The sequence below is a fragment of the Pholis gunnellus genome, assembly GCF_910591455.1.
Source record: "Pholis gunnellus genome assembly, chromosome: 14".
Classification (NCBI taxonomy): Eukaryota; Metazoa; Chordata; class Actinopteri; order Perciformes; family Pholidae; genus Pholis; species Pholis gunnellus.
Window position 1 is genome coordinate 4066165 of NC_136541.1, and position 23974 is coordinate 4090138.

The 23974-nt window shown below is 45.0% G+C and overlaps 1 protein-coding gene across 1 annotated transcript in view; it reads right to left on the reverse strand.

The window, feature by feature from the left end:
• The window catches only part of zeb1a (zinc finger E-box binding homeobox 1a), a gene marked incomplete at its 5' end in the record, with an annotated part of 52160 nt that overhangs the window by 13814 nt on the left and 14372 nt on the right, over nt 1–23974 (reverse strand). Inside the window, one exon of the mRNA XM_079172930.1 lies at nt 1975–2163. Within this exon, the coding sequence (XP_079029056.1) occupies nt 1975–2163 (189 nt within the window). The remainder of the gene's footprint in view (nt 1–1974; nt 2164–23974) is intronic.

Sequence of the window (23974 nt, forward strand, 5' to 3'; positions counted from 1 at the left end):
TGTGTGTGTGTGTGTGTGTGTCATTAGGATGCAGGGTTGTACAGAAAGACGGAGAGGAGAGCAGAACATCTGGCTGTGTGAGCGAGCAGGCGTTCCCCAAGGCTGAGAGGAGGACTGAACTAATCTGATCACAGAGAGAGAGAGAGAGAGAGAGAGCACGGACAAATAAATCATCAGCGGTACATAATACAGCCAGATACGCTGCGTGGAAACGGTGATCCTGCAGGTTCACGCCGCGAGATGGATCTGATCAAACCTCGGATGCGATCTGTGTCCGATTGTTCTATCTACACGTTTATGCCGCGTTCCATTTAGCTCAGGAGTTTACTGCGTTCCAGCACAACACGTTGGTGCTCCGGTCAAGGTTAGCCATGAGTTAGTTGGCAATACCAGTTGATAACAAGACATAACCACAGTATTCTGTACAAACGCCGAACAAAAGTACTGTATGTATCACTGGAAAATCAGCCATTTGACAAAACACAACAATTTGTTCTTTTCTATGTATTCTATAAGCTTCACTTCTCTGACCGGATTACAGCTCCGCTCTGCTTCTCACTTCATCAGTCATCGCTCAGTAATCTCACCCAAGCATCTCTTGTATTTGCATTGTGTATCCTGCCGTCATACCAGACAATACAAAACTCTCTCACGCAGGCAGTTGACCCACATAACAGAACATATGCTCCGTTCGTGATGTTGACTTCATTATTTCTGTCACGGATGTAAGAGTTGCATCGTAGAAGGGTCCTGTTCATATTATTGTAATTTTTCCTTTATTGCCAAAACCTCAGACCACACACACACACACACACACACACACACAGAAGCATTACATGTTCAGTGGAAGGCTGCGATATGTGTAAATAACACAAGTGTTCAAAGTTATGTCTTTGAGCTTTATCTAACGCAACAATAATGCTCCAAAGTTGTGGCTGCTCAGCAGCTCAGCCCTCTGGAAACCCTGCTGTACTTCTGAAAGGTGTTAGCCTGTTAGGAAATGTACGGGATTTGTTATGGATGTGAGAGCTGGAGATTATACAGAAAAACCTCTGCATGACGGGCAAGATTATGCCATATTGAAGCGTGTCTATTTCTCAGACGAGCTTACTTTCCCTCCTTCTGCCTCTTCGCTGTTTCTCTATCGGCTCTGCCTCGCGACGGCTCTTCACTTCTCCGCTGATCTGAAAACACCGCGCCGAGCCGAGCCGTGATCGCGGCCGGCTGACTCGTGCTTCGGGCTCTTCTGCACACCAACCGCATTACCCAATGAACAGGTGGGGACCTCAAATAAACCTGCATTGTATTTGCACTCAGGCGAATGAAGCGCTGTTTCAAAATAATGCACAACCACCACAGAGAACATTAAGTCTGCCTCTGTCCTGGTTTGGTTCCACTTGACAACAGTTGCGTGGATAATCTTCAGCACCTGTTCTCATGTATCCAGTGAAACAGAAGAGCCAACGCATGACCATATAAAGATGATAGTACTATCAAACACTGAGCCGACGCGCTCCATCATTAATCCTTTTAAAGCTTTATTTACAGCGATGATGGAGATGAATTGGACGTGCGAGCCGTAGGACTTTTTAGCGGCTATCCCTGTCCAGGAAAGAGTCCAGTATTGTTGATTTAACTCTGCAGACAGTCTGGGAGAACCTGTGCAATTAACATGAATAACGCTCCCCGGACCACATCTCCCGAGGGCGCAGCTGTGTAAAAGTTGAACTTCCCTGCAGCAGAGCTGTGTGGCGACAGCTTGTGTAAGCCGGTGGGTGGACTGCTGAGAAAGAGCAAACACGCTCGGCAAACCTTCCCACGGATCAACAGACACGACGAAGATCAATCCTCAAAGTCCAGTCTAAAGCCAGGGGAATGTCTGACCTACATTTAACTTTCACACAAAACATATTCGGCTGGAAGGAACACTTCCGTACTGATGCTGACAAATCATTTCTACGATGACGCTCTCACCTCCGTTCAAGGAGCCGTTGTGGGGTAATACTGTTGTGGTGGTGGCGGCGGCGTCGTGGCTGTCCTGCGTCTTGGTCCCATTGGCGTTGGCGACCTCTGGCTCCTGCAGGCTGTCCTCCTCCACGATGTGTAGCTTGTCCTCGTCGTCAGAGTCGGAGCTGGCCTCCAAGCCATTGTTGAAGTCTGTCACTGCAGAGGGGAGACACAGAGACGGAAGACGTTCAAACATTTGTAGCGGCCGCGCCTTCTTACAGAGCTCACTCTGATTCACCAGTGCAGAGGAGCCGGCACCCCGCCGCGCGTAATCAGCGTCTCATTTACATCTGGGATGCGGAAATATAGACAATCAAGCGCAATTACCGGCTGCCAAACGTAACAGCAGTGTGATCAGCGTCTGAGCTGCATGGGGAAGTGTGCCTCTATTGGAAGGAGTCCAGTCGGATCGCCGCCTTTAGTGTCTCTCCTTCATACGTTTCTGGCACCTCTGGAAGCCTTGACGCTAAACCAGAAGAGCCTTTGTGCTGCGCTCTACTTACTTAAGCCTACAAAAATACACAGTAAGGCACAACGGTGCAGAAACAAGATGTGTTGCTAGATTGTGTGTTTAAAAAACGTGTCAATGGCCCCTATAAGGATGCCGTGATCTTTATGGCAATTTCCACAAGACAAGACCGCTTCACCTGTGCTCCATACTGTATATATAAGCATTCTACCCAGTTAGAGAGAGTCGGATCCATGAAATGCAGCACAAACAGCCTGAATTAGCCGACCTTGGCCAAGTCGGACTGCGGGGTCATTGTGTCGTACCTGTTAATCTGCTGCATCAGGTTAAATGCGACACATACGTCAGATGTTATGTCTTTTCATGAACAAAGGAACAATAGAAAACTGAAGTAAGGAAAGAAGGGAAACTGCACTCCGATGAAATCAAAAGAAGCCGGAGTTTTTAGTTCATCCCTCTTTTCACTTTTGGTGCCGCAGCCTAGACGAAAACAACACAGTGTGTAAAGAAAGAAAGATGCTTCTTAAGCGTAATATATTTACATTAAATTGCATTTGCAGTGATCCTGGCATCTCAAAAATCTATTTAACTCCAAACCAGATCTCGTGTCTCCAGATCCTCTGCAGAACACAATCTTCATCATCACATCAATCTATCTCTCACTCCAGGTACGTACGCACAGTTTCCCTCTCTTCACGGAGCAGACAACAAACACACAAAACGACAAACAGCAGCCAAGGGGGGAAATAATCACTTGTATATCAGCCTGAGAAAGCAAATCTATGTTACACTGTGCTGCAGTCAGTGAGTTTGTCTGTGGGGTACAGCTTCTTAATGCAAGCTCAGGGTGAGGAATGGACCAACTGGACTGGTCTGAATGAATTCAGCCCACTGTGTGTGTGTGTGTGTGTGTGTGTGTGTGTGTGTGTGTGTGTTTAGCACGAAAGCTGCATGTGATGTGAATATACGGGGACGTAAGTGATGATGAGCACTATGCAGTAGGTATTTAATTGCTTATTTCGCTGTCAGCATGTATGCACGTTTGACTGTGTGTGAGCACAGATCAGTACATGTGTTGGTGTGTGTGTGTGTGTGTGTGTGTGTGTGTGTGTGTGTGTGTGTGTGTGTGTGTGTGCTCTCCGCAGGGTAGCTGTACATCTTGGCGGAGGTGCTGAGGACGCCTAATGAGGAGGAAAGCTCGGGTTGTTTGTTCACAGGTGACAGGTGCACACACACACACACACACACCACAAAACAAGCTCTGTGTGTGTGTGCTCTGGTTCTGCACCTCTGCATGAAATGAGAAGCTATTTCAGGTAGCGCCGTTAACCGATCACACAACCTTTAATGCAGGGACCAGATGACTCCCACCTACATTTAAGACACACCCTGAGCGCACACACACTTTCTACACACACACACACACACACACACACACACAAACACTCCTCCAGGAGTGATGCGGTGCATTCCGCAGACAATGCTGTCACTGCTCTAGACAGACGAGTGGAGCTGTGAATGCAAGAGTGTGTGTTTATGTGTGTGTGTGTGTGTGTGTGTGTGTGTGTGTGTGTGGAGGGGGGGTTGAGATCGATCACGTCTGAATCGATCTCAGAGGCTGGTGTAGAAAGAGACTGAGGGGCAGAACATGTTGGTGTGCATGAGCTCTGGTTTGTGATTTCATAGAAGCCAGATGATGGAGAAATACACGACAAGTACACAACTTCAAATCCTCGGACACGTCCGCATGTTAAAGGTCTTGGCTTAATACCAGCTCAGTACAGAAATACACATACGTGTATGTCTCATAGTTAAGATATGACCAAAACAGTAATGGTGAACCTCTGTGGTTTGGCCAGATGCAGATGATTTGAGCAGTTTATAAGTTCACTGCACTCTCCTACTAGAGGCAGCCACTTCCTACAAATCAACAAACAGTGTCTCTCTTCATTCAGACAAAAAAATCACGGGTTATTAACCAGACAGGCTTGTGGCAATCCCAATAATAGTATACTTCCAGAGCCACAGCATGTGTCTGTTCTGCACACCAGAGGCTGCCTGTTGCAAACTGGTGAGTGATTCCTAACAATGGTGGCTGCAGGGAACAAGCAGCTGAGCTCCAGATACACCACAGGACGTTTGAGAGGCTTCACATGTATGTTCTGTGTTCATTCCTTTGTTGAATATGAAGACGTTGGTCAAAATGCTGTCGAGCATCAATTCCTTGACTTGTATTCTACTTGTATATATTGTGATTAAATAATCCCTCCCCGACTTCAAATGCCATCCCTGAACGTTTAAGGGTTTGATTGTAATAGTTTTCTCTTCAACTTCCAGACTTGGCAGACTCAAAATCCCCAAGGACGGCGAGGAGAAGGAAGTCTCTGCTGCTTTAGAATATACACAAACTGTTCTGCTCAGCGTCTACCGTCATGAAGAGTCTCTTTAGTCACATCATATTCTCATTAAAAAATAATCATTATTAAGGTTGAATATTCTATTTGCCTGGTTGTTTAACAGAATGTGAGTAAACGTGCTGCTTGAAAATGTGCATTAAGCAAATGAGTGAGTTGTGATGTTTATTTACAGTCAACTGAGCAGAACTGTAGAAATAGCAGCTGCAAGCAATCTAGATGTTGTATTTCTGGTGTCAGGCGTGTGCATCTCTGCTACTGTTCAGTAGAACGAGAGAAAGCAAAACCTTCAAATGAAGCGTAAACGGTGGTAAAGGAAAGCAACATGAGGTCAGATCACAGGCTGATCAGGTGAGCAGCCAGTTGGCTCCGGTTAGAATTAGAGGTTAATGATCGTCATCATGTGCTTCCTCTGCTCTGTTGACAGCAGTTACCATTACAACAGACAGGGGGCACTGTGGAGCAGAGGAGGAAAGACACACAGACACGAGTCTGACAACAACTTTCTTATGTGAGTTTAGAGAGAGAGAGAGAGAGAGAGAGAGAGAGAGAGAGACATCATCATGACAATGGGTCATATTAACTGTTAATCCTCCATCTGTAAAGAGGAAGAGGGAAGTCTAGACGACAGCATTCCTCCCTTCCTGCCATAATAATCCATCTCTGTGATTATGAATCTGTTTCATAACAGGCCTCGTCGTTCTTACTCCAAGCTATTATTTACTAAGATTTCTCTTCTCATCGCTCGTTGGGCTTCTGCCACTTCAGGTCATAAAGCTTTCCCTCCCTCTTGAACAAATTCATTATTTTAAGTATTCGATGCACTGAACTCGCCCCCGCCTTTCACATCATTCATAACAGAACTAAGATTAGTCGGAATGGAATCGGCATCGTCAGATAAAGTCTTTAAAAGGAACAGAAATAAACATTTCCTCCGACATATATAAGATAAGATGACGTGTGTGCACACGGGACGCCAGCAAAAACATTCAAGTCTGTTAAAGTAGGAATCAGTTTACATACAATTAAACATGGCGTGTTTTACATGTAACCTCAGTTTAACTATTTTGCCCAGTGAATGTGTACATGTATTGAAAAGCACTGTGTTTTATATCTGCATCCGTCAGCGGGCCGTCACGCTAACAGTAGAAATCATATGTCAGGACAGACTTTATGTTCTCTGCAAATAGGTGGAGAAAGAAATATGTGTGTATGTACATATATCGGCAACAGCAAACGATTAAAAAGGAGTTGGAAAATCTGCAAAAATGAGCAATTATGCATCCATAAAGATAAACATCGTGTATACAGCACTGAAGCAGCAAACACTGAAGGCAAACTAGTGTCTTTCCTTTCTCACCTCCTTCAAACTAAACTTCAGACAACACCGACAGCGAGACAAACACAAAGGGCCACATGGTGATATAATGGCACACATTGTCATTGTCAACCCTCAGACGCCACCTAATACCGAAACTGTGCTTTAATGGCACGGTGAACTGCCAACAGCACTTTTCTAGCCGGGTGAAATTTCCCCTCAATTAACACAAGAGACACGTTACAGAGAGAGAGCAACGAGTCAGAGGACGTTATTCATAATATCCTGCCTGCCTTTATTTGATCTGACCTTCATTTGATCTGACGGTCTGACAGAAGACCTCAACAAGCACGCAGCAGCAGTGATGAACAACAACGTCGTAGAGGGTTAAATGAATGCTTAACGTCACCGCTCTGCACCGTACACAGTTGTATCCACTGAACTGCCGCTTCATATTGTGTCTTGCTTTCACCTCTCAATGATTGGAAAAAGGACGAAACACTTACTGCCTACAAACAGTTCTTCTTTAGCAGCAGCAGTTTAGTGCGCGCGCAGCAGAGAAACCTGACCCACATCAGGTCATGTGACCCTGGAGTGGGGGAAATCACGTGCGTATGACACACCATAACACAACCCTGACTGGACCTCATGGCCTGGTCTCCGGGTCAATGGGCAGCTGCTGCGCAGTAGAAAAGGACTACTAGAGTTCATCTGCACTATATTGGCCTTGATAACAAGAGTCTACAGCTACGCTAGCAGCACTGTGAGGCTGTACTGATTTCTACACACAGCGGGGGGCGTTGAGCTGCAACGGTAGCATCTTCATGCTAACATGCAGCTTAGTTCAGCTTGTGAGCATGCTAACCTTTGCTAGTTACAGAGAAAAAGGTGCAGCTGAGGTCAAACGTCATGCGTTTTGCAGGTATTCAGTCATAAACCAAAGTACTGGACGCAGTTTTTGACCTGATGATGGCGCCGGATAAGAAGTTAAAGGAGTTACCACAAGTCACCCTGAGGGGGGGAACAGGGATGTGTGTGCAAAACTTGATGGCAATCCATCCATAGTAGTGGTGCATCTCTGGAACACCAACCTGGCTTTGCATTTATTTCCTAAGTTGAACAGAACAAGATTACTAATATATGGTGAACGTCTCATCGGCATCAATCATTACAGGAACACTTGTGCGATTACCTGCTACGGCTGAGCAAACACTCATTATACTGTACGTGAATGGAAATGAGTCAACTCCTCCATGTGTGACGCGTTATTGACAAGTCCAAAGACGAGTGAGCAAAACATCACACAGCGTGACGAGACTACAGCTAGTGTGTTAAGTGTGTGTGTGTGTGTGTGTCTATTGACCCAGTGCAGCTGTGCAGCACGGGACATCTGCCAAGCCCCTAACAGACAATTCCCCCCCTGTGTGTGTGTGTGTGTGTGTGTGTGTGTGTGTGTGTGGTGGGGGTCTGTGGTACACCAAACACAAGAGTGAACATCACTAAAGCTGTCTGTCTGCTACTAGATGTGACCAGACTTTAACATGGTGAGCAGCTGCAGGGAGAGCCGGCCCACTTAAAGGGACAGTCACACATTTCCTCCTCCTCCGTGTTGTTACAGCTGCTTTTAAGTTGTGGGAGGAATTCAGTCCACCTAAAAGGTAACATGTGCAGCCTGCAAGGATTACCTTAACATAAAGCTAACTCATCAATCAACTCTGTTTTCTTTTTAATTAAAACATATTTAACTAGAATTACTCTACGCCAACCATGTTGGTCCAAAATGTCGTCACTTCAGGATTTCATCCTCTTGGACTTTTGTGTGAAGTTGTCCTGATTAGCATATGAACTCTTGAGGTCACAGTGATCTTTGGCCACCAAAATCTAGTCAGTTCATCCTTCAGTCCAAGTGGACGTTTGGGCCAAAATTCATTCATGAGAATGGGAAGTACAGACGGACGCACGACCCGAAAACACAATGTCTATACACAGACAAATAGATGAATCGATTAGTTGATCGATAAAGAATGAATTGGCCAATATGTGGAATTATATTTACACCATTTTATAGACAAGACGATTACTCAATCATCAGATGAATCAATGGTGAAAATAGTAAGTTGCAGCCCGACAAAGGTTTCTAAAATGAAGACTACATTTCCCATCCTTCCTTCCTTTTCTGAAGAGGACAACCAAGTTTGAGGTTATTTTTACATTTGAACTCCTGTTAACAGCGGAAGAGCAGCAGACCGACCATTGGATGAAAAGCTCACCAGAAACACCTGATGTGTTCGTGTTGTTATAATCCATGTTAAAAAGCTGCAGTACGTAAGGACTACATAAGTATAAAAACGGGACTGGAGGTTGTTAACTTTGAAAGTCTTATTCCTGGAGTGTCTGTTAAACGTCAACATCATGAGGTAAGACTGAGGCTGCGTCATCTGCGCAGACAGCAGAGGAGGGGTGTGGTCACTTATTTCTCTGGCTCACCGCACCGCCTTTCCATGCCCATCTCGCCTTAATACAGCCAACAACCTCTGGACCAGCACACACACACACACACACTGCACAGCTATAAATGCACCATCTCCACACACACACACACACACACACACACACAGGAAAGCCCCTCGTAGTGCAGCCAGCAATGTAAGCCAGAAGCCAGGGACCCCCCCCCCCCCTCCTCCTCCTCCTCCCAAAGAGACAGAGCATCTGCCACGTGTATGTTCATGTGTGTGTGTGTGTGTGTGTGTGTGTGTGTGTGTGTGTTTGTTACAGTGAGAGAGAGAGAAAACCTCAATGTGCATGTGTGTGATTATTAACTGCAAAGTGAATCTTTATAATACACCCTGTTAAGTGACTGCAGCCTGACGTGTTTCAGGAATTGTGTGTGTGTGTGTGTGTGAGTGTGTGTCCACAGAGTAATCAGGACTCTCCAGCTGCTTCCTGCTCGGCCCAGGTGCTCAATCAGACCCCATCAGACCTCTCTCTCTCTCTCTCTCTCTCTCTCTCTCTCTTTGCAGGTTTGGCCCTTCAGCAGAGAATAGTAGAACCTCTGACGGGCTGCACCAGGACTACAACCTGCACTAAGAAACACAGACACTTAAATATTGGATTGCAGCTTAGAGGGACTAACAGAGTTAAAGTATTCTTATTAACACGTCATAGCTGGTCTTTTTAAATCCATGCAATAAACTAAGTGTCAATAATACTAATGTTCAATTTACAGTATTCTCCAGAAAGTGAATTATGGCTTATCTTGCTGGATTTTCCAAAACCAGACATTCCAGTGTGACAAATCAAGGTAATGTATCACATTCTGCCAAAACACATTCAATCCGACTGTGCTCTTTCATTACCGACGCTGCTCACAATGGCCTGATGGGAGATATTACAGGGCGAGCTACCGAGATATCAACAGTATGACAATACGCATCGTACGCAACACAGCTGGTGAGAAATTCTGTTTGTTTGCAGAGAGAGAGAGAGAGAAACCCGGCACAACGCAGTTTGCTTTGTTCAGTAGCTGAGCCCTGGTTTAAACAGGTGTGACTCCGCTGAAGATTTACATTTAAAGCCAAAACAAACAGGAAGCTTAAAATGACTGCAATACGTTTCGTGCATGTGTGGAATGGATGCGTTACAAGAAATCTCATCATATAAAACAACTACACAGCAACTTATTCTCCGCATTTCATGCATTATTTAGTGTCGCCAGCCTCGGCGGGTTACCAGGAGGGTTAATTTGAGAGCGCGTCTACCTGCTCCACCTCATCATGAATCTAGGTTAGTCCCGCTGAGATCAAGGATCCTCCCTCACGAGGTAGACCTTCAGCACGCCGCCGTGAGCGTGAGCCGTCATTTAAAAAAAAGTTTCACTCCACTCTGGAGGGGGAAACAAGAAGCTACCCGAAATACACATGTCAGCGTCTGGGAAGAGGGCTTCAAAGTTTATTGTTCTTTAGTTTTGATCATTTTAAGTTCAAATGCAAATACACTACAAAATACAGAAACAAGTATTTGTGTTTGAAATACGTTAACATGATTGAGGTTTCTTCTTTTACAGCATTAAAGCTAAACTTTATATAACAGCTAACATTGTTGACATACAGCAAAAAGCTGCTCGTACTTATTTAAAATGTCAAGAAGCTTCCTCTTTGTTCAACATAATGTAGATTCAGACCAGTGAATCTTACTGGACAGTGATTGGAGGAGAAACACGGGCTGTAATCCCTCATATCCAATAAAAAGAGCCTCTTACTGCCTGAGTGAACCAGCACTCGGCTGTTACCAGTCGACCGCACCAGTTTCTGCCATCAAACTGAGGGACTGAGTCTAAAACGTGTGTAATATTTAAAAAAAGCAGGAACTCATAACTTAACCGCTCAAACTAAATCAAAATTTCATGACCGCATTAAAAATACAAGCGGCAGAGAGAGAGACGTAGCGCGGTAGATGATTCAGAACTCTAATACACGTTTAAGTTCCTGTTGTCTGACTGGAGTCTGGTGGCTTTGAGGAGAGAATTGAAATGTATGTTTTGAATGTCATTTAAATAAAATAATGATCTAAATCTGTCGATTTGAACCTTTCCCACTGAAGACAAACGCTAGATGTTAGTGGGTGTTTCTGGGATATTTGTGCCAGTAATCGCTTTCTCAAAGTGCATTTACATTTTTCTAAAAAGCATCGTCACTTATAAACTTCTCAGACATTACGAGGTGACGTAAAGCTGACGCTGAGAAACCACTGACATCCCTGCTGCAGTCAGCGAGGACAAGAGTCTTAAAAGAGTGCGGAGGGTTAATTAAAGTGTTAATGACGGTGCCATAAAGATTTTAATGTTATAAGTCACTGAAAACCTAATTCTAAAATTCAAGCTCTGAAAATGAAACGTGAATATCGAGGATGTCTATTAAAGTTCATACGATCGGTCCATTTAGAGAGTGAGAACATGCACCAGGTCACATGGCATGCTGTATTCATGTGTGTGTGTGTGTGTGTGTGTGTGTGTGATGAGTCATGCCAGAGGGGGGGGGGGGGGGGTACACTGGGGTATTACATAACACTCTCCGCTCCGCTAGAGCTGCTTGGGGAAACCACTGATTTGACTGCACCTTTGCGCTACATCATCGGGGCAAGGGTTGCCAGGTTTGACAACTAGTTTGAGAAATTGTTGTAAATATTTGTTGTGTTATTGATGTTTAAATATCGCTGTTAATGTCAGAACCGCTGCACGTGCGTTAGAAAATCAAGTTGTTTCGACGAACCCGACAAAGAGCAACGATGAAACCTGAACGGAAAACAAAAAGTACATTTGTGACGTTTTAGGAGGCAAAGTGTCCCGAGCACCTTTGAGTAAGACTGAAAATGATGACGCATAGCAGGACGAACACCTCAATAAGTTCAGGCCGGACAAAGCCATGGAGCTCAAAGCACAACACAACCGCTCCACGATATTAAGACTTTCATTATTAATCTGGTGACTAAAAATGCCAACCACATTTTCATTTTCAGCAATCTCGAGCCGACGCCTGGTTGTCAGCCTGACTCCCTCCTTTAAAAGTCAGTGTTGTTACATCTTCTGCGTAACCAACTGGAGTTCATCCGTGAGTCATGTGAACACCGGCTGTGAGGAGATTGGGATTAAAAGCTGCTCGAGCATTTTATATATAAAGATCCTCCTGTCTCATTAACACTCATTAGAGTCGGGTTTCAAGTTGAAGAGGTAACTCTAATTAAGACGCTCGAGTTACATTCTAGTGCGTTTCTCTGTGAATTAAACCTCAGGAAAGAATCATTAAAGCAGCACTTCTGTAACTAGAGAACGCTGACCCCGCCAGACAACTGTAGACATTTAGACCAGGAAGTGCCTCGTTCAGTGAGTCGTAATAAGCCACTCCAGAATCAGGAAAAGAAAACGATGAAAGAAGAGCAGCAGCGTGTCGTGTGATGTGAAGCGCAGAAAGAGCGGCTTCACCCTGAGAGGCGCACTTGTGACGGAGCAGGCGGGCAGAACTTCCACAAGTCTGCTTCTTTGATGCCAACTAATGCAGGAGTACAGGTCAATACTTCAGTATATCTGTGAAGGGAGGACAACACTGGAAGGTGGAGGGAAACAGGAAAATAAGAACTATTTTGTTTCTGTTCCGTCTCTAAGGTTTCATTGTTGGGTTGATGTTGGGCGGTCGGTCCCAACACCAGACTGCCCTCAGAAAACGTCTATCTTTACTGCAGCAGGGTTTGACAGTCTGCTGCGTGCAGTCCTGGTTCTGGTTCTCCCGGGCCTCCCTTCTACTCCAGCGGGCCCAGTAATACGGTCTGGGTCTCCAGCAGCGTGGAGTCCCCTGTTGGCTCCCAGCGGGGACCGAGGACGAGCATTAAGAGTAACTCTCTAGAAATAGACAATGTTCTCGCTGATGGTCTCGGTCATATAGAGGATCAGTATTAATTTGACACAGTTTCACAACCAGACGAAAGTTACTCACAGTGACTTCGACATGAGAGCGAGTCAAACTGAAAGCAGTATCTTTGTACAACACATTTCCAGAGCAGTGCTACTTCTTAAGATATGTATCGGCAGCGTTGGAGACAGCAGGAATCTACAGACGTCACGAAGAGCAAAGCTAGTTCAGCAGCGACACCCTGCAGACGTCAGAGAGCAAAGCTTCAGGTTTTTAAAGCGTTCTGACTGTTTCTGTTTGAGAGTATTAACACGGTAGGAGAAACAGGCAGAGGAAGAAAAACAACAACTTCATTTTTAACTCCGTGAAGCTCATTTGTGTTTAGTGCAGCAGCTAGGATGAGCAAGACCATGTGGTCAATAATTGAGGCTTTAACAACTTTATAAAATGCACGTGTAAAGGTGCAACCTGTGACCTGAATGCAAACCAAAGAGGAGCTGAGACAGAGAATTTAAATCTCAGGATTGAAACCCAAATTGTTAGTCAGGTGTCTAAATAAACCGACAAAATGCATATATCTCATCTTGAAGTCGAGCTCTTCAGTTATGAGAATATGTTTGGTCATTAAAAAGTTTAAATAAAACGACTGTAAGGGCCGAAATAAATGCATCTGCTGCTGCCGGGTCCAGAGCATTTCCCTGCATGCGACCTGCACTCTGACCCCGTGGTGTGTGTGTGTGTGTGTGTGTGTGTTTGTTTGCGAGAGTTGAGCTCCACATTAAAAAGCAGAGTGGCATCTTTCTCCAAGTGCCACTGAGCTTTAAAAGCGATCCGCAGACTAGATGCATCTTTGACTTTCACCTGCCACACTGACAAACACACACACACACACACACACACACACTTAGTCCACTGTGTGTGTGTGTGTGTGTGTGTGTGTGACAAGTGTTGGATCAGCGGGATTTAACTCTCTCTGACAACAACTGGGTCACACGCTAACACGGTTGTTAGGAATTCCTCCCCACCCCCAACACACACACACACACATGCAGAGGTACAGTGTAAACACAGCTTTGACCTACATATCAACATATCAGAGGCTAATAGTGTAATAAAACATGTCACACACACACACACACACACCTCTGATTCTCCCTCCCTTGGCCACAAATGTAACCTGAGCACTCTTACAGTACGACCACATACAGGACGTGACATATAGGGAAGTGGGGGGTTAAAGTGGTCACTTCCTGTTTACCTCAGCACCTCCCCTGCCCCCGTGTTCCCCTCTGAATGACGTGTTTACAGCTTTGTGAACACGTTTTGTCAAAATGTGACCGTAGAGCTGTATGAGAACAAGCTAACAAGATATCCAAAGAGAACAATCACGGAAACACAACCTGATCCTTTGCAATAAAGAAACAATTAAATCCTAATGAACAATTGAGAGCAGCTTGGTTCATTTCCCCTCTCTCTGGCCGATCAGCGTGTGACGACGCCTTTCCTTTAGGGCTCAAGAGAGGTGAGGAAGTGCTCACCCAGGGCTCTCTGATCCTCTCTCCACTTAATGCAGACCTCAGTTCAGCTGATGGTGCCTGCCACTAACCCTGATCCTGATCTTCAGGCCCTTTAGAACCGCTTTGCTGTCTTAACTTTTCTGATTGAGGGCGATTTTGAGCGTTCAGAGACTTAGCTGGTGTTAATATTAAAGAACACTTATGACAGACCTTAGTAGCATTCGTGAGAGTTTGTGCTGCCTCGTGCTAACCGAATGCTCCAAAGGCTTTATTTTGTTATTCTGCTTATTGGTTTAGCTCCATTAAAACCTTCTTTATTCACATTTCCTTATTAGTGGAGAGGTATGATCATAAAGGAGGATTTCAGGATTAATCTGGTGGGGATCTTGTTCTCAGGCTTCATACCTGTTCTCTGGCCTAGTGGACGGATTCCCTTCTCGTTTACCACTCGCTCACTTCTGACTCTCGTCTAGGAAACGAGAAGATCACAAACAGCACCAGGCTGCTGGTGGAAACTCCCCGCTGCAAGTCCAGTTTTTATAAATGCACGGCAGGAGAAACAGAAGTACGCACTTCAAAACAATGAGCACATAACAACCTGCGGCCTGTCAATGAGTGTGTGTGTGTGTGTGTGTGTGTGTGTGTGAGGGATGAAGCAGGCAGGCATTCAATCACATAACCTGCACTGTCATACTCACTCATAAACTCACTCCCACTCACACACACACACACACTCTCTTCCTACCTACACACACTATTCTCGCTCTCTAACACAACCACTCTGGCAGGGCGTTTTCCATCTTCACGACAGCGGCTGCAGAGGAGAGCATATACTGTGGCTTAAATTTAATTTCATACTACAATACAAGCATTAATCTTCCGCATCACACACTGCACACACACACACACACACACACACACACACACACTAATCTTCACTGCCAAAAGGCCATCCATACCAGCTCTACACCTGGATTAAAGGGGTTTACACAGTAATCTATCGCGGATGATTCATTGCGCACGGCTACTGTTTGTACACTGAAGTCTCTGGGGTTTACCTCCTGTGTGTCAATTAAGTCACAGATCAGAGTGAAGCTGCAGACGAAGGCGTCGTTAATGAGACGGCTGCAGACAACTTCACATTCTCGTCGTTCGTACCTGTGTTGTTATCTGGAATGTTATTTGCACTGGAGTACCACTTAATCTTACAATCAATACTTTCTTTTTTTTAGTTTATAAAATTTGATAAGTGTAGAAAAAAAGGGTCTTAACGGTTTCCCAGACACCAGGGTGACAAATTGACCTGCAGTCCAAGTTTAAAATAATATAAAAAGAGGAAATCAGTCTCCAAATGATGATTAGCTGCTTTATTTATTATGAATGCAACAAAGAGTCGATGCTGCAACTAGTTATTATTTTCACTATCTTTTAAAAAAAATCTATTTGTCAACAAAATATCCGAAAATAATGAATAAAATAAGTCTGGTTTGGTCCAAGAAACGATCCAAAAACCCAAATATGTTTAGTTTGATATCACAGATGACAAAGAACATTTTTAAAATGATCACATTTGAGAGGCTGAAACCAATTTATTATTCTTTCTTAATCAAATTCTTGTTTTATTAAATTCATTGATTGATCATTCTGTGGATCGACTAATCATTTCAGGTCTAGACATAATGTAACATCGTCGACATTTACAGGAGCAAGACACACACACACACACACACACACTCACACACACACACACACACACACTAAAAACACACTATCACAGGAACAAATCGGATGCACAGCTCTGATTTAAAGAGACATGAAGGCCCCTCCCACCACAGATACTTCACGTTACTCTCAGGACTTCTTCAAAACACTGTTTAGGACAAAGAGTGTCACTGATTGGCTCTCTGCTGGTGTCACATCAGCCACCAATGAGTAAGAGGCTAGCAGGCTAATCACGGTGACGCCGTCTTCCTGTCTGACAAACAGCCTGAGGAACAAGAGGCTGGTTTTTAGTGAAATATCTCTTTAACAGCACTCTCAGTCTAAAGGCTTAGATGGAGGACAGGTTCGAGGGCAGGAGATACACGTGTGTGTGTGTGTGTGTGTGTGTGTGTGTGTGTGTGTGTGTGCGTCAAGGCTGCCTCGCCAAGTATGAGCGATTAAGAGGAGCTGGACTGACCCGGTTTTCTAGAAGTCCCTGAAGCAGACCAGTGAGGGAGGTTACATAAGCTCTGCACTCCCAGAAGACACTCACATATACAGTATAACAGCCACAGAGGGACTGACTGACTGACTGACTGACTGCAGACAGAGATGAATCAGAGGAGGCTACTGCGGGTTCCAGCAGACAGTTAGCGGCTTAGCCGGGCTTTAAACTCTGCTGGACGCCGTCCACTAGTCAGACCATCCCTGCAACGCTGAGCTGGGCCGAGAGAGAAAAGAGAGGAGGCCGACTGCGAGAGAGCAACAACAAAAAAAATCAATCTGATAGCTTGGGTTTCCACGCCGGGGGCCACACAAGAGCCCGACCGACCGGGGAGCGACTGATTCAATTTACCTAAGAAGCCCAGCTGTTACTCAGGGAGACAGACACAGAAGTGTGTGTGTGTGTGTGTGTGTGTGTGTGTGTGTGTGTGTGTGTGTGTGTGTGTTCAGAGAACCTGCCACACTAGCACTTTCCTTTCTTTCTTTTAGTAATTCCATTTTTATGTACTGTAGGTCTCCACTTTGGCAGACACCAGATTCAAGACATTAAATCTTGTTGGCTTGCTAAATGACTGTGTGTGTGTGTGTGTGTGTGTGTGTGTGTGTGTGTGTGTGCTCTTTCACAGTGCTTTGGCTCATGACAGGCCATATATTTCCCATACATCACCTGCATGTGACTCTTGATTTCATTATGGGCACAAATAGAAATTAGAAAGCTGCATAACACTCTTTTCTGTGTTCGCTGCTTCTTTCCATTAGAGTGTTGCAGCCCGCGGGCTGAGGTCTACTCCTCACAGTCCAGTGTTGTGCAGTTTAACTTCTATTTGGACAAATCTTGAGACAACTTGTCCGTTAGAAGCCATCACAGAACACATAGCTTTGTTTACAATGCGGCTTGTGGCTGGCGGCCAATCATTTTTGCTTAGCGTACACCTTTGCTGAACGTTTTTTGTCCTGTCCTATTAATTCATATACTGATATACTTTGCTAAGAGGCTGCAACAAAACACAGTTCATTAGTAGAGTTTGGCATAAACCAAATAGATGATCCATGCATTTAAATCACATGACGATTGGTTTTCCTCAACATGCTAATGATAGTTAGCTCATAGCAGGCTTGTATCACACTTCAGAACCTATGACCTGCACGTGTGACGGAGGTAGTTTTGTTTCTGGACAGATGATGCATAAACTTCCTGACTAAATGATGCCAGGTTTTAATGAGACAATGTTCCTACACTTCCATTGCAGCGACTTGCTCTTCCTGTTCCCTGGAGAGCAGTGAGCCCTCTCAGCTTCACTTTACTGGAAAGCCTGACTCACCCGGAGTCACCGAACCTCTAAAATACACTCGACAAGCACGGCCACCAAACGGACGGATTCAAGGACGCGCACACAGTTGTACATAAAGATCCTGCCAGGCGCAAAAAGGAGAGAGATTTAGAGAGCCATCTTAAAGGTTTGCAGTGAAGCCAGCCTCCAGACCTTCCATTAGTTTACTGAAAACACTGTTGAGGAGCAAAGGCTAATTATGCTCCAAAGAAGACGAGATCTGGCACCCGCAGCAGGAGAAGGTCAGGAAACAGAGTCCACACAGCCTTGTGGACCACACTGCTGCAGTCCAACATTTGTTTTATGCAGCTTGGACCAGAGCAGAGGAAAGAAAGCCCTGTTCTGATGACATTAGTGTCACTAAAGGACATCTGGAGATGGAGCTTCTTCGACTGTGAATCGGCTATATTTTCTTGCACATGTTCAGATCGATACGTGAGGTCGGCTTTAATGTTTTCTATTCTGTTCGATGCAAGACCTTCTTTTAAGGTTCTGAGGTCAATTCTTTCCAAGCTCTTTGCACTCTAAAGGTTCTCTCCTCATATTTCAGTTTAAACCATGCTGTGTGTGCCTCAGTAGTAGTTTCTGTTAGTTATCAAGTAATCCATAAACACATGAATACATCATTATAATTAATCTTATCCCTTACTTTACATTATGGCAGGAAGTTAACTCTTCTTGCTCACTGGATGCAGTGAAGAACGCAATAAACTGTAAATCAAAATACACGTTTGTGTGTTGTGTGTGATTAGTTTTTTTAATGCATTGTTATAATAAAGAGCTTTTAACCTGGAGTGCGAGTTGATGATTGGTAATTACCGACGATAGAACGTGTCTTAGAATCAAGTGCAATTTATGTATATCAAAACCTATTTATGTGTCTGTCAATGAGCACAGAGTGCAGCTGGCGACCACCATGCTGATGGGTACCAACGGCTTCTGCTAACCCCCCCCCCCCCCCACACACACACACACACACACACACACACACACACACCCCACCCACTGAGCAGCCATGTTTCAGTGTAACACCAGAGGGAAGGAGAGGAGAGGGTGCAGCCAAGCCAAGAGCCATGCTGCACCAATCAGCGCTAAAGAGGTCGGAGAGGTCGCCACACGGCCGCTGGTGCCCATTGACTGAGAACGAGCAGAGACCGAGCGTGGAGAGGCCTCCGCCATCAGGGGGAGGAGGATGAGGGGGAGGCTGGGGGAGGAGAAACTCGGAGCACATGGCCTTTTAACCACATGACGCACTAGAGGAGAGAAGAAAGCGGGGCAGCTATCTTGTGGTTGCAAATGCAACAATGCGTGGCGTTGGAGCCGCTCCTGAATCCATTCGTTTGGATGTGAATCGGTTTATTCAGCAGCGGAGGGATCTTCCCCGGTGGCATCAGCACCGACACAATTCTACACCGCGGCGTCACATTACGTGACATTTTGTATATTCCAGCCCGAGTCGTCTGTAAGAATGTGCTGGAAAAACTCCCGCACGCTGGCTCAACATTTAAACTACAGCATTTTAAAGGCAGAAAGAGGATTTTCTTTCTAAAAACAACAAAGACTTGTACAAAAATAATCCTTTTCAATCCTCACCTATGACCCAGTAGAAGTGTGAGGTGGAGCCTGCCATCTGTCCCTATTTAATTATTTTGCTGTGTTCAGGACGTTTCCTGCTATAGAAACGTAGCCACCAGGTCCCCGACCATCAGCACACATCCGGGAGGAAGCTACCAAAATGGCGGAACCGAAAAAAACTATTGCAAATATAACAAGGCGGAACGAACCCCAAACAATGTAAAATCAATCAATTAAAATTGTGCTTTTTTTTTACATGGGTAACAACTACTAAAACAAACGCAGATAGTACCTGGCTGGCATACATACTGTAGACCAGTACTAGTGTTAGTACACAGACTGCACTACAGTGTTCCTGGTTTACTACCAACGACCCTTTGTGATATAATATTACTGCAGCTTAGACATCATGGATATACGATGTACTTCCTGTGACTTTAACATTTCTCGTGCTGTCGTCTCACATTTTGAGACGCAGCAAATCGTTCGAATTTCTTTGGCATGAAATTATAAATCGATAAAAGTTAGTTATTTTTCTTTGGAGCTAGAAGTTTCAGATCTATTATGTATCACGACTGGCCTTTAAATCCACATGTTTGGTGAATCCCTCTCAGGCCAGCAGGTGGCCAGCAGACAGGTCGGGTAGAGAAGTTCATGTACGATTGTTCCACTGAAACCAGCTGATTTCAGATTGTTTCGCGCCAGCTTTTCTATTTCTGTTGATTCATGAAGACAGAATTCTTCTTCTCTTTCAACTCAACCCAAATCAATCAGGATATGAGCGTTAGCTAAATGCTTAAAAAGTGTCACCATAAAAACACACACGGCTCCAGATGTGCACCCGGTCTGACTCTGGAGGCTTATTATCCAGCAGGATTCCCTCTGAAATGCGCCTACGCGTCACTTTCCCCGCCGTAAACAGACGCAGCGACACAACAAACAACCGGCAGGCTGACGTGCAGCGGATGACACTTTAATGAAGCACCAGAGGTTCTGGGGATTTGTGTTTGCATCCTTTAGGAGCCTCCGTTGTTCTGCTGGAGTGACAGCTATTGGTGGGAGCAAATCTAGGTCATCGCTGTGTTTGTTTAAGACAAAACTGTGCAATGAAACTAATGGGTCATTCACATGGTTCGCCATGTGACATCTCCCGCATCAGGTCTGTCAGGTGGATCGCTGCACGCTGTCGGCAGCTGATCGCTTTCATATCAAACATTAAAAAGAAGAATATTCAGAGAGCAGCTCGTCATTGAAGCGGATGACAACTGTGATAAATCATCAAAACTAGCGAAGGCGTGAAAAGCACTGAAGAACTATTCTGAGACAGCGCCTCCGTGCCTTTTTATAAAAAAGTCCTGAACTTTCTTTCATGCCTTTTTTTCCAGCAGGTTATAAACTTCTCCCAAGTTCTCAGTGAGTGCTGTTCCCAGGTCAGAATGAATGTGAAGTGGGCTGTAGTCTGTGCCGAGCTTGTGTGCTGAGTAAACTTGGATTGGAGAAAAGAAAAGGTCTGACACAATACCTCGCGGTTGACGAGGAAATGAAAGCTGAACGAGAGCAGCCGTGTAATTAGACGGTGAATATTATGTACGACATCAGACTCTCAGCGGGGCTTTAATTAAATAAATGTGAGACTTTTGTGCTGCACTTTGGTACAATTTGAGCAGAATCTCCGGGGGAGAGGCAGAGCATGCGCGACGACATAACAGTGAACCACCCACGCTCTATTTTAAATGAGTCATTTCACCGTCTACCTCGTGTCGGCCGGCGATCCCTGGGTCTGTTTATTCTGTTATCTTTGTACTCTGCGTGCATCGTGTCACCTGTAAACACACTCACTCTTATTATACTTCATTCATGTGGTTTGTGATCCTGTTAGTGATGCTGCTGAAGCAAAACAGATGAGCTAATAGTCTGTATTGTCATGTACAATCTTTTACATATTGTCAGCAGAGCTGAAATCATCCGTCTGGAACTATTTTGATGATTGATTTCGTCAATCCCTGGTCCTCAAGTGTGAGGGTTCACTGCTCGTCTGCGTCTTCGATGATGCTAAACTGAGCTAAACTTGGACTGTTGGTCAGTAAACTAGACAAATGTATCAACGTGGGATTTTGAATATGTTCTTGATTATCGTTTAATCAATTATTTAATTAAGCAACAAATTCACAGAAATATACATATTTACATATTTTTAAACCAAAATCAAAGTGCTTATGTAAGCTAGCGCCCACCAATTACAATCAATGACATCATGACATCTATCCATCAATCAATCTGCCACTTTTAGCAACAAGGGCGGTGCCACGGTCCTTTGCAGTAAATGATAAGCCCCGCCCCCTTTTTGAAGCGGCATCCCATTGGTAATCCATCTCCGTTTCACTGGGAACACGTCACAGTACAGAAGCTCCAAGACGCCGGAACTTCAATGTCACTTTGGTTCAACCGACAGTAAGAAAAACAAAAGAATAATCAATTTCAGATCACATAAGACGAAGAAAAGCAGCAAATCCAAAACGAATGAGCCTGAAACTGAGGAAAGATTCCTCCGTTATCCAGATACTTCCCCTTTGGATCGACTAATCGATTATTTGTTGCCGCTTTAACGCGAACCAAATAGTTTATTGATTAATCAGGGAAATAATAAGTGCTGCTTCGTGATCTTTTTAACACAACCCCCCCTCTTTCCTCTTCTCTGTCCTCCATCTTTCCCCGTAAACACTGAGTGGGGGGTTGGGTTGATCTTCGGTAGGTGCAACAAGGTTAATATCCTCTCACTCAGGCCTAGCTTCACCAGAGGGGGCTCAGAGTGATCAAACCAGCGAGGGGGAGAAAGAAAAGGAGGAGGAGCTGCGTGGAAACCCACAAGGACAGTTTGACTCTTCACAGGAAAGTGAAAAACAAATTGTTCGGAGAAACACTGGCGGTGCTTGACTTCTGCTTGGTTGTCTCCCCGGCGTGTTAATATTGTCTCCGTTGACCTTTTTACGCCCGAGACTGTCGGGGTTATCGCACTGAAAATGTCATCCAGGTTCACCTATTAAGTCTTTAATCGCACATAACACTCCCGTCTCCTCCGTGAGCTGCACCCCCGCCTGCTGCGGCCTTAAAACCCATTTATAATATAATGATTGATCGTAAACCATAATGGGGGAGATGGAGCCTCCGAGACCATCAAATGGCGGCTAAAGTGCAGAGTAGAGGACTCCGGTACCTCCAGCGCATCTTGTGTTTCAATCCGGATTTCTTTTCTTTTCTTTTTTTTTTTTTTCCAGACATGCTTTAGTTGCAACTCGTGATGTGTTTTCAATTTTGGACAAGGACTAATTTAATATCCATTAGGCCCTACTTTCTCTTTCACGGGTGCCAAACGGAGGATATCCTCGAGGCAATCGGGTAATGTGGAAGCATTCCGCTGATCGTACACACCGGATCAATAAACCACAGAGAACCCATTCTGTCCCTGTTTGAACGTCTGACAGGTGCACAGGTTTCTGAACAATGATTCTCATCTGCAAAAAGCAGACGGTTGCGGTTTATCCCTCACAAATACAACGTTTTACAAAGTACGATCATGAGGGGGAGCAGAAAACCTCCAACAGTTGGTTTTACTTTTAAGCCAACAAACTTGTTTTTGGCAGCGAGCTTGAAAATAAAAGCGTCTCTAAACGAATCTCTCCTCTCCTTTACTTTGGTCACGGAAAGATTCGACAGGAGAAAACACTTCCACCCTATCAATAATAACCTCTGTGAGGCCTGATTTATGCCCCAGCAGGTACGTCTGCACTGCTGTGGTCATGATCTCATACTCGCTACCGGCTCCACTAAATGTTCCTCCTTTTCTCAGCTGCTCAGTATTCATATCACACACAGTCTCTCTCTCTCTCTGTTTGGCAGAAAACTCTTCGGGGAATGGGGTCGGAGAACTGTTCTGTAGACTTCTTCGAGCACAAAGAGCTACTTAGCATCAGTAAAAAGCTGAGCATTGTGATGTGGAAAACATGACATCTGTGTGGGGTTTTTTTTAGTTGCTGTGTCTGCAACACAAGCTGCAGCCCGTGGGGGAAGTGTGTACCGCCGTGAGCGCTGTTCTGTATCTGCTTCACCTGGCCACGCTAAACTAAGCGCTCAGCTTTACTCCAGACAAGACCAGCGCCTCACGCGGATCTGCCCTGAGCTCGCAGGGGCGACCATGCCGGAGCACACGTAGGCCACTGCCGTCGGCTCACAAAGGCTCTTGGATAACTGCTGACCTCGGTAGTCTGAGTCTAGCTGTCAGTCAAAAGGTTTTGCTTTGAAGATAAAAGTACACAGTCACCTTTCTCAGTGAGACATGAGCTGAGGTAACGACACGATGGCAGTTACGTTTACCTACCGAAACATGAAATAAAAGATGTATTCTGCGTTCTAATATCTCTTTGCGTGTCTTCAATACATCGCTCATTAATGGCAAAGGGGAGTGTTATCGCTGGAGGTGTGTGTTTGGATATCGGCAGACAAAAACCTTCCGGTGCAGTCTGATTTATTCATGTCTCTCTCCTGCTTGGCGTCCTGGTCCAACCGCTCGGAGGAGGTGGGTGCGGATGGACTCCATGTTTTAAAAGTCACGCCGACGTTCGAGCAAATCGAATCAACCGATTCGCTGAAGTCCGTCTCGTGATTATCGTTAGAGAAGCTCAAGATGTTTTGTCTGACTGATTTCATTAAAGCATTTATCGAATAACCGAGTTTGTACTA